This window comes from Somniosus microcephalus, chromosome 8, assembly GCF_052327205.1.
Source record: "Somniosus microcephalus isolate GS21.2 chromosome 8, FLI_Smic_1.0, whole genome shotgun sequence".
Classification (NCBI taxonomy): Eukaryota; Metazoa; Chordata; class Chondrichthyes; order Squaliformes; family Somniosidae; genus Somniosus; species Somniosus microcephalus.
The window spans coordinates 234,304,739-234,320,911 of record NC_140994.1 but is presented as its reverse complement, the minus strand read 5'-3'; the positions used below and the strand labels follow the sequence as shown (position 1 = coordinate 234,320,911).

The 16,173-nt window shown below is 45.2% G+C and overlaps 1 protein-coding gene across 3 annotated transcripts in view; it reads left to right on the top strand.

The window, feature by feature from the left end:
• Nucleotides 1-14,422, top strand: part of LOC147114160 (E3 ubiquitin-protein ligase SH3RF2-like) — a 100,332-nt gene extending 85,910 nt beyond the window's left edge. For 2 of the 3 annotated variants that reach the window (XM_085995796.1, XM_085995795.1), the window contains one exon: nucleotides 3,756-14,422. In XM_085995796.1, the coding sequence (XP_085851922.1) occupies nucleotides 3,756-3,927 (172 nt within the window). In that variant the 3' untranslated portion in view covers nucleotides 3,928-14,422. The remainder of the gene's footprint in view (nucleotides 1-3,755) is intronic. The other variant, XM_085995797.1, reaches the window with a different exon arrangement.
• The last annotated feature ends 1,751 nt before the right edge of the window (nucleotides 14,423-16,173 follow it).

Sequence of the window (16,173 nt, the reverse complement as noted above, 5' to 3'; positions counted from 1 at the left end):
GGGGCTGAATGGCCTACTCTTGTTCCTATGTTCCTTCCTATGTTCCTATCATGGGTTCACGCATGACAGAAAAAAGCTGCAGCTTACCTCAGGATCACGAGTTGTGCCCTTTCCTGCCATTCTTGACGGCAGTTCATACACAAGCACCCATATCAATCCCACTGAAAATTGAGCCAAAGGCTTTTTTATGTATATACTGTACATAGACCGAGTGTCTGGAGTAGGCTGTAATGTACCCAAGTGACTAAAATAAAGTAATATGCTGAGACACCAGGAAGGTGTTTCACTCTTGAACGCATTACCTGATTATTTTTTATAATGTATAGTTTTCCTTTCCCCTCTTCCTTTTCTGACTCTTTGTATTATCACCACTAATGGCACCAAATTTACCATGTAGCTTTACGAATTAAAACAAAATATTTTACTAAAAGAGTAAAAGGTTGCTCCATCCACCAATCTGTGCTTAAGGCTTTAACGGAGCATGCGGCAAGGTCACATACTCAGTTAAAGCTGCATGAACCTATTAAGATGGTGCCTGTACAGAAGACTACCGGCTAAGTAATTTATGCAATTTTATTACGAGTCTGTGTGTGTGGAAGGAGGTGACCTATATCTTGCTAAGCTACACAATTCTTTAAACTGCGTTCCTATGTAGAGTAGGTTAGCTCCATCTGTTGTCTCTTAAGCTGCTGCACTGCTGTGTTAGTTGGACTGGCTCCCGACATGTAAGCCTTGCTCAACTGGAGGTAACCCCCAAAGGAAACTTTGCAGATTCGCTAGGGAGACCCGCTAAACACAACGGTTCTCACCTGGCCACTGGCCATAGCCAATATGGCAAGTTCTCGTTGGAATGATAGAAGTTTGCAGCACAGAAGGATGTCATTTGACTCAATACACTTTGAAAGAGCTTTCCATTTAGTCCTTGCCCTTTTCCCATACTCTTAAATTGTTCTTTTCCTGATTGCCACCACTTGCACAAGACTTGCAAGTCCAGAGCCAATGGCACTAACACAGCAGTATAAAAGCACCTTTAAAAGAGTAAGTAGTATGAATGGTAGCACGCTCGCCTCGGAGTCAGAAGGTTGTAAGTTCACGTCCCCCTCCAGAGGCGTGAACACAATCTCTAGGCTGACACTCCAGTGCAGTGCTGAGGGAGTGCTGCACTGTTGGAGATGTCGTCTTTTACATGAGACATTAAACCCCTTCTGCTCTCTCAGGTGGACGTAAAAGATCCCATGGCACTATTGTGAAGAAGAACAGGGGAATTCTCCATGGTATCCTGTCCAATAATCTCTTAAAATAAAATATTGAGGCACTAAAACAGAAATTCATAGAATGGCGCAGTACGAAGGAGGCCATTCAACCCATTGTGCCTGTGTTGGCTCTTTGGTAGAGCTATCCAATTAGTCCCACTCCCCTGCTCTTCATAGCACTTTAAATTTTCCCCCTTCAACTATTTATCCAATTCCCTTTTGAAAGTTATTACAGTATTGAGTCTGCTTCCATGACCCTTTCAGGCAATGCATTCCAGATCATAACAACCCGCTGCGTAAAAAATGTTTCCTCATGTTGCCTCTGATTCTTTTGCCAATTACCTTAAATCTCTGTCCTCTGGCTACCGACCCTTCTGCCACTGGAAACAGTTTCTCCTTATTTACTCCATCAAAACCCTTCATGATTCTGAACACCTTTATTAAATCTCCCCTTAACCTTCTCTGCATTTTAACAGCCTTCTCAACTTGTCCTGCCACTTTCAAAGACTTGTGTACGTACACCCCCAGGTCTCTCTGTTCCTGAACCCCTTTAACATTGTACCATTTAGTTCATATTGCCTCTCCTCATTCTTGCTACCTAATTGAATCACTTTGCACTTCTCTGCATTAATTTTCATCTGTCATGTGTCTGCCCATTTCACCAGCCTATATCCTCCTGAAGTCTGTTACTATCCTCCACACTGTTTATTACATTTCCAATTATCTGGTGGATAGGGTGGGATATGTGTTGGGGTTACGGGGATCGGGTGGGATATGTGTCGGTGCAGGCTCGATGGGCCAAAATGGCCTCTATCTGCACTGTGGGGTTTCTGTGATTCTGTGATTATCACATTGCTATTTCTGGGTCCTTGCTGTGTGTGAACATTGGTTGCCATGACTGCAGTGACTACACTTCATAAAGTACTTCATCGATTGTAAAGCATTTTGGGACATCCTGAGGTTGTGAAAACGCCATGTATATGCATGTTCTTTCTTACTTTTTTTCTATTATTATTTATGTAGCTTTCTAAACATGCCTTCATTGGAAGACAAAAGCTGCACAGTATTTATTTTGCTGTTGTTAACAACTAAATACAAGCAGTCCATATGAGGAGAGGAGAGAAATGCGAAAGAAAAAGCATTTGGGTCAAGTTCCTGGTAAAATAAACATCTATTACTTAACTCAGTACGCAAGACTATCAAACTCTGTAACCATCGGATTCAGACACAAGCCTTGTCATTGAGAATGGGAGGGGTTCTTTTTTTTGACTGGGGGCAAGGTAGGCTCAGGCATATATCTGCTGCCTTCTCCTCACTACCCCACAGGATAACAAGCTGCCTTCTCCTCACTACCCCACAGGATAACAAGCTGCCTTCTCCTCACTACCCCACAGGATAACAAGCTGCCTTCTCCTCACTACCCCACAGGATAACAAGCTGCCTTCTCCTCACTACCCCACAGGATAACAAGCTGCCTTCTCCTCACTACCTCACAGGATAACAAGCTGCCTTCTCCTCACTACCCCACAGGATAACAAGCTGCCTTTTCCTCACTACCCCACAGGATAACAAGCTGCCTTTTCCTCACTACCCCACAGGATAACAAGCTGCCTTCTCCTCACTACCCCACAGGATAACAAGCTGCCTTCTCCTCACTACCCCACAGGATAACAAGCTGCCTTCTCACTACCCCACAGGATAACAAGCTGCCTTCTCCTCACTACCCCACAGGATAACAAGCTGCCTTCTCACTACCCCACAGGATAACAAGCTGCCTTCTCCTCACTACCCCACAGGATAACAAGCTGCCTTCTCCTCACTACCCCACAGGATAACAAGCTGCCTTCTCCTCACTACCCCACAGGATAACAAGCTGCCTTCTCCTCACTACCCCACAGGGTAACAAGCTGCCTTCTCCTCACTACCCCACAAGATAACAAGCTGCCTTCTCCTCACTACCCCACAGGATAACAAGCTGCCTTCTCCTCACTACCCCACAGGATAACAAGCTGCCTTCTCCTCACTACCCCACAGGATAACAAGCTGCCTTCTCCTCACTACCCCACAGGATAACAAGCTGCCTTCTCACTACCCCACAGGATAACAAGCTGCCTTCTCCTCACTACCCCACAGGATAACAAGCTGCCTTCTCCTCACTACCCCACAGGATAACAAGCTGCCTTCTGCTCACTACCCCACAGGATAACAAGCTGCCTTCTCCTCACTACCCCACAGGATAACAAGCTGCCTTCTCCTCACTACCCCACAGGATAACAAGCTGCCTTCTCCTCACTACCCCACAAGATAACAAGCTGCCTTCTCCTCACTACCCCACAGGATAACAAGCTGCCTTCTCCTCACTACCCCACAGGATAACAAGCTGCCTTCTCCTCACTACCCCACAGGATAACAAGCTGCCTTCTCCTCACTACCCCACAGGATAACAAGCTGCCTTCTCCTCACTACCCCACAGGATAACAAGAATGCCTCTTGTTCCCACAGATGCCGAGCGGTACTTTCTTATCCAGCCCAAGGAGAGGTGGAGCTTGGTCTGGAGCAAGGTGACATTGTACTGGTGCACAGGAAACGCCAGGATGGCTGGTTCCAAGGGACACACACGGAGAGTGGGAAGACAGGCCTCTTTCCAGGAAGCTTCGTAGAAAGTTTGCAATGAGACTGAAATCTGAAATTAGCTTGAAGTTGAAAGGAGGCGATATCATCCCAATAAGGCACCTTGCCCCATAACGCTGTGTATGAGATAATATCCAGTGTGCGGTAATGTTGTCAATTCCACACATAATGCACTTAAAAACGGACAGTAATCTGCAGCATATCTATCTGTGCAGGCAGCTCTGGGGAGAAGCATCATGAACTATTCTCCAACTACGCATGTGACATCCAGCAGAGCAAAAGTACCAGGAACAGATCCCACCAAACATTACCTCCCAAATAGACAGCAGCACCCTTTCAATCACAACATAGGAACTCTCTTGTTTCCGAGGTTCATGCACCAGCAGCACAGCTGTGTGTAGCTAAGTATATCGGAGAGCACACACTAATCCAGTCAGATGGTCAGACTGTATAAAGCAGGTCAAAACCAGACTTTAACAGCATATTAATCCTCTTTATAAGGCTGACTTTGGAAGACATTCAAGAAGTATTAGCTAGCTAATAGCATGTTATGAAGATGTTTCCTGATTAATTAAGCTGCACGTTATATTGGAGTGTTACTGGAAGGGGTGAGTTATAGCAGTGTTTATAGGGAGGAGGGGGGTCTATTGCAGTGTTTTAGAAGAGATGTGGTATATTACAGTTAGGTTTTCCAATGTCTAATTTTTGTCATTTTGGCCATTTTTCAGTTGCACTATTCATGGTTTTGTTCTGTCAAAAAAGGTAAAAATTACACGAAATATATTAACTTTACTCACCTGAATAGACTGGCTCTTTCAGTCCAAACACACCTGGACTGGCAGCAAATAATAATCCTGTGAGATTATTTTCTCTGTTTGCCTTGGAAGAAGCTCAGAAACATAATCTGAGGTTATTGAAAGTAAAAGCAAAATATCACCAAATTTGAAGAATGGATTTTAGGTGTTTTGATGTTAAAATTAATGCTAATTTCAAATTAATCGGAAGGGGGGGGGAAGGGGGTGACGATTATTCATTTAATCTGAAAATCATAAAGCTTAATTATACTTAATTTGGGCTAGATAGATAACCTGTCTGGGATTTTTTTTTACTCTCCCCCCTGCCCGTTTTTACAGCTCTCTCATTCCCATCGGGCAGTGATGGGCGACTATACGATGGGTGTGTTTCAATGATAGTCAAATGACGGAAGTTATGTCATCCAATGTACTTTCTGCCATTTGTGGCCTAGCCCTGCTGGATGCTAGGGATGCCTGATTGATCCTGGCAGCCAGCACTGCTATGGGGGTACATGTGGGGGTGAGTGGAGGACACCTAACTCTTTAAAGCTTGTGGAATTGATTGCAGAATGAACAAGTGCACAGGCAGCAATTTTGAAATTTAAAGAAAAAGACTTCTTTAACTGGCCGCAAATAGACTGGCAGACAAGCTACACTGCGACAAGCCTACAAGGCCTGAGATCCACACTCTCTACCTCCTCCCCTCCCTCTTTCAGGCGGATGCCAGGGAGTCTACCAAAATTATTTAAATAAACATGAGGACAATAAAAACAAGCCAAAGTCGGAGGCACATATTTTTGACAGGTGGAAGTCCTGCTATGCTAAATTTGTGTCTGGAGTCTGCAAAAATTGATTTTTTTTTATGTTCTTGGGGTGTGGGCTGCATTTATTGCCCATCCCTAGTTGTCGTGAGGTGATGATGGTGGGCCGCCTTCTTGAACCGCTGCAGTCCTTGTGGTGATGGTGCTCCCACAATGGTGTGAGGTAGGGAATTCCTAGATATTGACCCAGTGACGATGAAGGAACAACAATATATGTCCAAGTCAGAATAGTGTGTGACTTGAAGGTGATGGTGTTCCCTCAACATTGCTGTTGTTTTTCTCAGTGGTAAAGGCTGCAGGGGAGTGAGATGCTGCAGTCCATCCTGTTGATTGTACATACGGTAGCCACAGTCGGCCAGAGATGGAGGGGGTGGATATTGAGTCCAGTGGCATGGGCGGCGATCAAGCGAACTGCTCTATCTGAATGGTGTTGAAGCTTCTTGAATGTTGTCGCGTCTGCACCTATCCAAGCGGATGGTCAGTATAAGAACATATGAAAATGTCGGACAGGAAAAGACCAGAAGGTCATCTAGCCTGTCCCATATAGTCTTGATACCTTATGCATCATGATATAGACACTCCTTAGCCACCTGCAGCCAAGTAATCTCCTGGGAGAGGCAAAAACAGGTATTCCATTACACACCTGACTTCAGCCTTGCAGATGGCGGAGAAGCTTTTTGAGGGGTCAAGAGGTGAGCTACTCGGTGCAGAGAACCCAGCCTGTTGTATTCTTGCAGCTACAGTGTTTAGCAACACAAGGATAAATCAAACAAGCCTCAAGTAAGATTTGACGTTAGAAGGAAGTTTTCTGGAATAGACAACCAGCCAAAGCAGTTCATGTATAAAAGAATAACTTTCAAAAAGTAGTTGGATAAAGATCTGGTTACAATTAGGATTGAGGTTGTGTGGATAAGTAAAGCTAAAGATGTTTGAATGTCTTGTGGAACATGTTGCTTCCTGTGTTGTTAGGACCGTGATAAAGAAGGCAATTGGTCAAGGATGAAATAGGAGGTAAGTGTTTTGCTTGACTTACTTTGGGGGCAGGGGGACCCTTTACAGTGACCTTCCTTCAGGAGAGTAAATGGGTTGGAGAGGTGGAGTGGATTGAACATAGTGGGGGTGATTTAAACTTCTATCGCTGGGCTTTATAAACTTTATTTAATGGAGAAGAAAATTGGGGGAGTTGTAAAACGGTCTGCTGATTCGTTATCACCCTTTTTTTGCCGTCAATAAAAGTAAAAATTACTCCCAGTATGTGGAAGGAATGAGTTTGATTGACTGACTGGTCTTCTCTCATTCTGTGCTTTCTTATTCATGTTACAGAATGTTATAGTGAGGGTTGGGGTGGTACATTGAGAGAGTGTCACAGGGAGGGAGTAATGTATTAATTAATAGATTGTGTTTCTGTTTGTTCCTGTCTGATTATTTCGTTGTCTGTTAATATATGTAAAATGGTGGGTATGCATTCTGATCACAGCATTACCAGTTAACATTGAAGGCTGGGATTTTTCCAATGGATGAATAACTACTTTCTTATAACAACTCAATCTGCTCCCTTAAAGGAAGCAGTTGTATTATTCCCATACATTTTTCGCCCTGACCAAGGGGCTTCCAAAACATCAACGTAATGGTGATCTTTTCTTTCTCTATGAAAAGGCCTCGAGTAAGCCTGAACAAAAGAAACTTTGTAACAATTTGAAGTCAAGATCGGGTCTAACCCAATCTGGTACACTGAGTAAAGGAGTGAGCTGCAGAATATAAGAACAGGACTGTTTGACAGAGATACCATTAGGAATGTCTCACTTCTGTGTACAAAAACAAAGATGAATGCTTTAGAAACAGCCAGTAATCACTTTCCCATTGTTGGATTTTCTAAAGAGAGATAGAGGGCCTGCAACAGAGCGTGGAGGCCCGAGGCCTGCCCAAAATTAGGCCTCGGGCCTCGTTAATATTATTTGGGCGAGCTGCCGGCGCCTGTCACCCCACTGCCCATTTTAACATCGCCTGAAGGTAAGTCCCGAGAGGGAGTGTTGAACGGCAACGGGGGAGTGGGGGTGGGAGTACTGTGGAGTCGGAGGAGCACTCTTGGCTCCACAGCAACGATTTTTGGACTTGTTGGATTTTTCGGCTGTCATGCTGAAGGCGTGTGCTCCAGAACTAGCCACACCTCTAGCCAAGCTGTTCCAGTACAGCTACAATCATGACCATCTTCAAGAAAGGTTACACGTCCGATTGCGGTAATTACAGAGGAGTCTCCCTGCTGTCTGCCACAGGGAAAGTTATCGCAAGAATCCTCCTCAATCACCTTCTCCCAGTGGCTGAAGAGCTCCTCCCAGAGTCGCAATGCGGATTCCGCCCACTAAGGGGCACAATGGACATGATCTTCACCACGTGTCAACTCTAAGAGAAATGCAGGGAACAGCACCAACCACTGTACATGGCCTTCTTTGACCTCACAAAGGCCTTCGACACCGTCAACTGTGAGGGATTATGGAGTGTCCTCCTCAAATTTAGCTGCCCTCAAACGTTTGTTACCATCCTCCGCCTGCTTCACAACAACATGCAAGCCGTGATGCTGACCAACGGATCCACCACAGACCCAATTCATGTACGGACCGGGGTCAAGCAAGGCTGTGTCATCGCACCAACGCTCTTCTCGATCTTCCTGGCTGCAATGCTCCATCTCACCCTCAGTAAGCTCCCCGCTGGAGAGGAGCTAATCTACAGAACAAACAGGAAACTGTTCAAATCCATCGCCTCCAGTCCAGATCCAAGGTCGTCCCATCCTCTGTCATCAAATTACAGTATGCAGGTCGAACTCCAAACCATCGTCAACACCTTCACCGAAACGTACGAGAGCATAGGCCTTACACTAAACATTCGTAAGACAAAGGTCCTCTACCAACCTGCCCCCGCCACACAGTACTGCTCCCCGACTATCAAAATCCATGACGAGGCCTTGGACAACGTGGACCACTTTCCATACCTCGGGAGCCTACTGTCAACAAGGGCAGACATCGATAACAAAGTACAACACCGCCTTCAGTGTGCCAGTGCAGCCTTTGGTCACCTGAGGAAGAGAGTGTTTGAAGACCAGGACCTCAAACCCAGCACCAAGCTCATGGTCTACAGACCAGTAGTGATACCCACCCTCTTGTATGCCTCAGAGACATGGACCATGTACAGCAGGCACCTCAAAGCACTGGAGAGGTACCACCAACGCTGCCTCCGTAAGATCCTGCAAATCCATTGGCAGGATAGGCGCACCAACGTCAGTGTTTTCGCTCAGGCCAACATCCCCAGCATCGAAGCTTTGACCACGCTCGATCAGCTCTGATGGACAGGCCACATCGTCTGCATGCCCAATACAAGACTCCCAAAACAAGCGCTCAACTCGGAGCTCCGACACGGCAAGAAACCTCCAGGTGGGCAGAGGAAATGCTTCAAGAACACCCTCAAAGCCTCCTTGAAAAAGTGCAACATCCCCACCGACACCTGGGAATCCCTGGTCCAAGACCGCACAAAGTGGAGGAGAAGCATCCGGGAAGGCGCTGAACTCTTCAAGTTTCTTCACCAGGAACAAGTGGAAGCCAAGCGCAAGCAGCAGAAGGAGCGCACATCAACATAAGCACCCCACCCACCCGCCCCTTCAACCATCGTTTGCCCCACCTGTGACAGAGACTGTAGGTCTCATCAGTCACCCGAGAACTCATTTTTAGTGTGGAAGCAAAGTCACCCTCGGTTCCAAGGGACTGCCTAAGAAAGACAACACTGGCATCTACCCAACCATGTGGAAAACTGCCCAGGTATTGCCTGTCCACAAAAAGCAGGACAAATCCAGTCCGTCCAATTACCGCCCCACCAGTCTACTCTCAATCATCAGCAGAGTGATGGAAGGTGTCGCCGACATTGCTATCAAGCGGCACTTACTCACCAACAACCTTCTCACCGATGCTCAGTTTGGCACCAAGGAGCCCAAGTAATACTAAAGTCAATGGGAATCGGGAAAAACGCTCCATTGGCTGGAGTCATACCTAGCACAAAGATGGTTGTGGTTGTTGGAGGTCAATCATCTCAGTCCCAGGACATCGAGGCAGGAGTTCCTCAGGGCAGTGTAAGGGGTCGTTTTAACGAGCTTATGGTGTGCTAGATCGGTTTTGATTTCGCACTGCTCGTGAGCGGTTCCGAAGCGCTCCCCCCTCACCGGTTCTAGACACTGGGCTTATTGCCAGACAACCTTGATGTGTGGCCCAACTTGTGACTCGGAAGACAAATGGATCAGGTGAGACAAGGTGAGTTTTAAATCAGAAATATCTTTATTTTCAAGGAGAATGAACACAGAGAATGCAAGAATCAATTTAGACAAAAATCATTAGCACGTCTCCCAATGGGAACTAAAATTTAACACACAAGGAATAACTTTGACTATCTTAAATCATACAACAATTCTTAATCAGCGGTATACTAAAACGGGGGTGGGAAAAGCACACGGACACATCGAGGGATAAATCACACTCCTGAATTACAAAACCCTTAATGTTACAAACCCTCCCGTTGCTAAAATATACCTCAACTCGGTCGAGTTGGGCCTTTATGCTCACCAGAGTTTTAAAACCGTCCTTAACCTTGGTACTCCTGTGACGTCCGGGATCTCCGATCTTCCTCATGGGACCAGCTCCTGAACCCGCTCTCCTGCACAAACTTGGAAGTCCTCCGAACTCCTCGAACCGTCTCCTCTCCACTCGGCCTTCGAACTCCTGATGGTCTTGGATCTGGACTGAACTTCTGAATCTGCTCTCCTGCACAATCTTGATAGTCCTCCGAACTCCTCGAACCGTCTCCTCTCCACTCGGCCTTCGAACTCCTGATGGTCTTGGATCTGGACTGAACTGCTTCTGGTGAATCTTGTGGATCTGTCTGAATCTCACTGAATGAATCTAGCCTGTTAGAATTTCCCTCAACAGTTATACTGTTTCCTTGCCCTTATCTCGGTGCCAAATCAGGGGTTTTCTTTTGTCAAGGTAATGGGCAGGCTGCTTTGACAAAAGCAAGTACTTTATTTTAATGTCTTGTAAATGAAACTGATGGGATCTGTCCTGTGTCCCTCTGAGTTTGGTACAGATAATGTTTTTTTTTCTGTGCTCAGCGATTTCAGAGATGGGTTTGCATTTTGCTAGCAATTAGTGCACCTCCAGGTGCAAATACTTTTGTTTACGAGTTCGTTACTGCTGTAACCATATTATCATACCAATAGCAGTAAGTTCTGGAATCTTCTAATCGGTGATGACTCAGGCTGCTGTAAGATACTGCTGGTGTGTCCTTTTAAACTGAGCCATGAGAACTGCCAACTCCATCTTGTGTTCTCACAATGTGGCCATTTCAGGGGTTTTACCAATCTAGACTGTATTTTCTGGATTTTGCGAATCCTACAGCAGTGTCCTAGGCCCAACCATCTTCCGCTGATTCATCAATGACGTTCTCTCCATCATAAGGTCAGAAGTGGGGATATTCGCTGATGATTGCACAGTGTTCAGTTCCATTCGCAACGCTTCCGATAATGAAGCAGTCCCTGCCCGCATGCAGCAAGACCTGGACGACGTTCAGGCTTGGGCTGATAAGTGGCAAGTAACATTCGCTCCACACAAGTGCCAGACAATGACTATCTCCAACAAGCGAGAGTATAACCATCGCCCCTTGACATTCAACGGCATTACTATCGCCAAGTCCCCCACCATCAACACCCTGGGGGTCACCATTGACCAGAAACTGACTGGACCAGCCACATAAATACTGTGGCAACAGGAGCAGGTCAGCAGTTGGGTATTCTGCAGCGAGTGTCTCACCTCCTGACTCCCCAAGGCCTTTCCACCATCTACAAGGCACAAGTAAGGAGTGTGATGTGATACACTCCACTTGCCTGGATGAGTGCAGCTCCATCAACACTCAAGAAGCTCGACACCATCCAGGACAAAGCAGTCCGCTTGATTGGCACCCCATCCACCACCTGAAACATTCACTCCCTCCACCACTGGCACACCGTGGCTGCAGTGTGTACCATCTACAAGATGCACTGCAGCAACTTGCTAAAGCTTCTTCGGCAGCACCTCCCAAACCCACGACCTCTACCACCTAGAAGGACAAGGGCAGCAGGTGCATGGGAACACCATCTCCTGCAAGTTCCCCTCCAAGTTACACACCATCCTGACTTGGAAATATATTGCCGTTCCTTCATCGTCGCTAGGTCAAAATCCTGTAACTCCCTCCCTAACAGCACTACGGGAGTACCTTCACCACACGGACTGCAGCGATTGAAGAAGGCAGCTCACCACCACCTTCTCAAGGGCAATTAGGGATTGGCAACAAATGCTGGCCTTGCCAGTGATGCCCACATCCCAGGAACGAATAAAAAAAAAACTGCCAGCCACTGAAGAATCCTGAAAGGAGCAGGCTCAGCTCCTGTTCCGCTCATCGTTATTCAATTTCTCAAAGAAGGCCTAAAACTTATGCCCCTCACTTACATATATAAGAGGCCTAATGCCCATTTTAGGCGGCTGCCGGGACGCTTGAAAAATGGCCTCACCCAATATTGGTCTCCAATATTGGCCCTCATTCTGCCCAATTTACGCCTCTAAAACTGGTGCTATTAGGTCCTATTTCTACCCCAGAGTGTTCAGTCTAGGGTGAAGACTAACTAAAATGCTTTAGTTTATGGGGTCACTGCAGAGTAATCAAGGCTGGTTGTCCCTTCCCTAGCTTAAGAGCACTGAAGCCAATTGTAACGCTGCTACTGCTGACCAACTGCAATCAGCCAACTCAGCACAGAATTGACATCAAACCTGTAGTTTTTGGGTCAGTACAGCAGCGCTGTTAAATTATTTTGACGAGAGGCCACATTTGTGGATTTCCAATCCCTTCGAGTTCTGCAAATATTATTTTTGTCTGTTACTTAGCAAACGAGTCAAGTTTGACTAGAAATTAAAAATAAATAATTAATCATATGTACCAAGCACATTTAATTGTTTTTATCTGTTCGTTTTCAGTCCTAACATTGTCACTGCAAATAGCCATTTACTTAAAAAAGGGAAGAAAGCGTTAATGTTAGTTTTGCCGATAGTGGAGATCAGGGGTGCATTTAATCCTTGAAGTACAGCACTTGACGTTCAAGTCAGGGTGCTGAAAGTCCGAGAGGTTTTTACCCTCACCCTTGCAACATATAACCTGGATCAGACACATACCGTAAAGTGGATCCATGTTACTGTAATCACATGCTTCCTGCTTATGGGTGTAACTCCACTTTATGATGCAGAGAGCTCAAACTCTTACTAAGAAACATGTGTTCTATATGCCCAGACTCTGCAATAATGAGGTTCAACTGATACGGTGACTGATGAAGTGACTGGGGATAAGTTGCAGTGCTTGTAATAGTCACTCATCACTTACCTTCACATTTTTTCTAAAAAGTCTAATTTTCACAAGGTTCTAGCTTTTTAATATTTTAGCAAATCCCTTACTGCTACATAAGCAAACACTTTTATTGGGCTGGTGCAGCTAGATTCCCTACAGTCAGTTCAGTCTAACCATTTTTAATACCACTTTACTTCCAAATGGCTGGTGCAGACACACACAAGCCAATTATAAGCTTAGCCTCAGGTGTCCACTTATGAGTTAGAACCTCTTTTGAGGACACCTCACGAGGCAACTGTGAGATGCATAACTAAAATGACAACTGAGTGTTCGTGTACTGAGACTCAGAGCGGAGTCCAGTGTTAACCTGGTTGCCTGATACAATTTGTTGCACGCGTGCAGCCAGTGGGTTCTGGGTTTGAATCCAACACTAGGACTTGAGTTCATTATCTAAGGTGTACTCTAGTGCAATACTGAAGGAATTAAAGCGAGTTTGTCTGCCTGTGAATGTCAATGTTTATCATTAAACATTCTTTAGCACTATTTGAAGGAGAGTAGGAAGGTCTCCTCATCTGACATTGGCAAAATACAGATTAGCTAGGCGTTCATCTTATTGTTGTTTGGAACACAGAATAGAACATGGTCATTCGGCCCTTCGACCCTGCTCGAATGGTTGGTTCATTTGCCTGCATAACAGTCACCACAGTCCAGAAGTAATTCATTGTGCACAGTGCTCTGAGGCTTTTCTGGCGAAGTGATAAAGTGTTATATAAATGCAAGTATTTCTTTCTTTCACTCTGATCAGATCCTGATTTGAACTACATTGAGCAGGGAGGTGCCAATCAGCAGCTCTGTCTATCCCTGTGCAGTAGAGGGAACATCAGAGGGGAAAGTTACGCCATGGTGATCTCTGGTGCCCTCAAAATGGCCACCACGAGGGGGCATCAGCAGTTGCCTCAGAGCACCCACCCTCTCGGCTGCAGTCATTTGGCGAAGCAGATGAAAAGGGGATTAAAACACAAGAAATGGAGGGGGGAGAAATCACCCAAACGCCCATGTAAAAATAAATGTTTAAAACATTTACATAGCTTGGGATGGCACTGTGGAACAGCAATGAGTTTTAAAAAAATCATGAGACAGCAAAGCATGTTAAGGGTTCCCAATCTCAGTTGCATCATTGAGGAAGTGTTAGCACAGCCCATCAATCTCACTGTATTTTTGGTATCACTGCGTGCTGTATGCCATCTTTCTCATGCTATACACATGTGTTATGTAACAGTGTAGTGTCAGAGTATTTAAAATGTAAGACAATCTGTGTTGCTTGGCTCACGTGGAGTGTAAAAGCAGGTAGGGGCAAGTGCACAATGAAAACACTGCACAATAATGAACTCGTGAAGGGTGTGACTGTTGTACAAGAATGTGGTATTTTTCAGTTATTTATGATGTGGATTTTTTGTAACGTGTTAATGGAATCCTGGGTGAAGGAGACATTAATAAAACAGGGTTTAATTGTGCAGAATACATTTTTTTTTCTGAAACATGACTAGAGGAAATGGAGGTCTTCAATTTTTATTAAAGACTTCATTACACCACAGGTACCAGTCCCAGACCGGTACAAACTGAGAGTGATACAGGGTCAGCCAATCCAAGTTGTACTACCGGCTTCTGTATTACTCTTTTTCTTAAAGACAGGAGCTCTGTGCAAGCTTCGAGCTCAATTCCATGGCATTTAAATAACACTCAAATTTCTAATGTTGCCAGTGGGCCAATGTTAAAAGCTCCCTGGTAGTTGCAGTTATACTGCCGCTGGTGCAGAGTGCAGATCTGCACCCTAATGATACTCCGCAGTTAGCTTTACAACACAAACTGGGTGGAAATAAAAACAGGAAACGTTGGAAACGCACAGCAAGTTAGTCCGCATTCGTAAGCACAGGTCCTGTCCCATCTTTAAATGTTGATGAAGGATACCCACCCAAAACATCATAACCTGCCTTTTCCTATTCCAGATTCTGACACAGCTGCCATATAGCTCCAGCAACAACAACAACTTGAATTTATATAGTGCCTTTAACATGGTAAAATGTCCCAAGGCCCTTCACAAGAGTGCTATCAAACAAAATTTGTCACCGAGCCACATAAGGAGATACAGGGTCAGCAGATGACCAAAGAGGTAGGTTTTACAGAGCGTCTTAAAAGAGGAAAGAGAGGCGGAGAGATTTAGGGAGGGAATTCCAGAGCTTAGGGCCTCGCCAGCTGAAACTCCAGCATTTTCTGCTTTTATTTCAGATTTCCACCATTTGCAGTTCTTCCCTTTTATTTATGAATTGCCTGAAGTGATGTAACTTCTCAATCACTGACACTTACAATGTTTTAAGAAGTTTAACCTACATTTGATGAATCTGTTTCAGATAGTGCCAGTGGGTAGAATGCCTTTTAGTGAAAGATCACTCACCCCATTAAACAGGCTGTCTACTTACTGGTTGAGAGGGTCAAAGGGACATTTGGTAGCAGTGTCACAAAGCACTGTTGAAAATCAGATCTAATATTTGTCACAAAATAATTAAGACGAGTAAGGGCATTCGGCCCATGTTAGTTCATCATTCGAGAGAGATAATAATCTCCCCATGCACATTGTAGCATCCTTTTGTTTCTTAAATTATTCCAGGGTTTTTGCATCCAGTGCTGTATCTGGAAGTTTATTCCACGTGTCAGTAACTATTTGTGTGAAGAACAATTTCCTGATATCAGTTCTAAAATTACCTTTCACCAGTGTCAACCTGTGCGCCCTAGTGCTACTTCTGTAGTTTAATTTAAAGTAATAGCCCGGGCTAACTTCTGTAAACCCTCAACACTCTTATATATCTCTAAGATCACCTCTCAAGACGCCTCCACCCCTTTTTCCAGGCTGAAATGCCCAAGTTTCTCTCGTCTTTCCTTAGAACTCAGACCCCTGACGATGCTTTTCTGATTACAAATATATGTGGTAAAGGAAACATGAAAACATTTTTTTTTTTTTTTAATTGTACTTTAGTCACAACCATCGTTCCCTCTAAGCTGCGCGGCCACACAGTAATGGGAAAGGTCCCGCGCAGGCCGCTCACCAGCTTCTCCATTGGAAATACCACACGTGCGCGGAAATTTAAAGGGACCGCGCAGTACAAAGCGCAGCTGACCGGGAACATCGGCCACAACCAACTCACATTTTAAATGGCTGGGGAACAGGCCGTTGGGCAACTTGCGCTTTAACAGCAGCCAGCCAAGGGAACGACC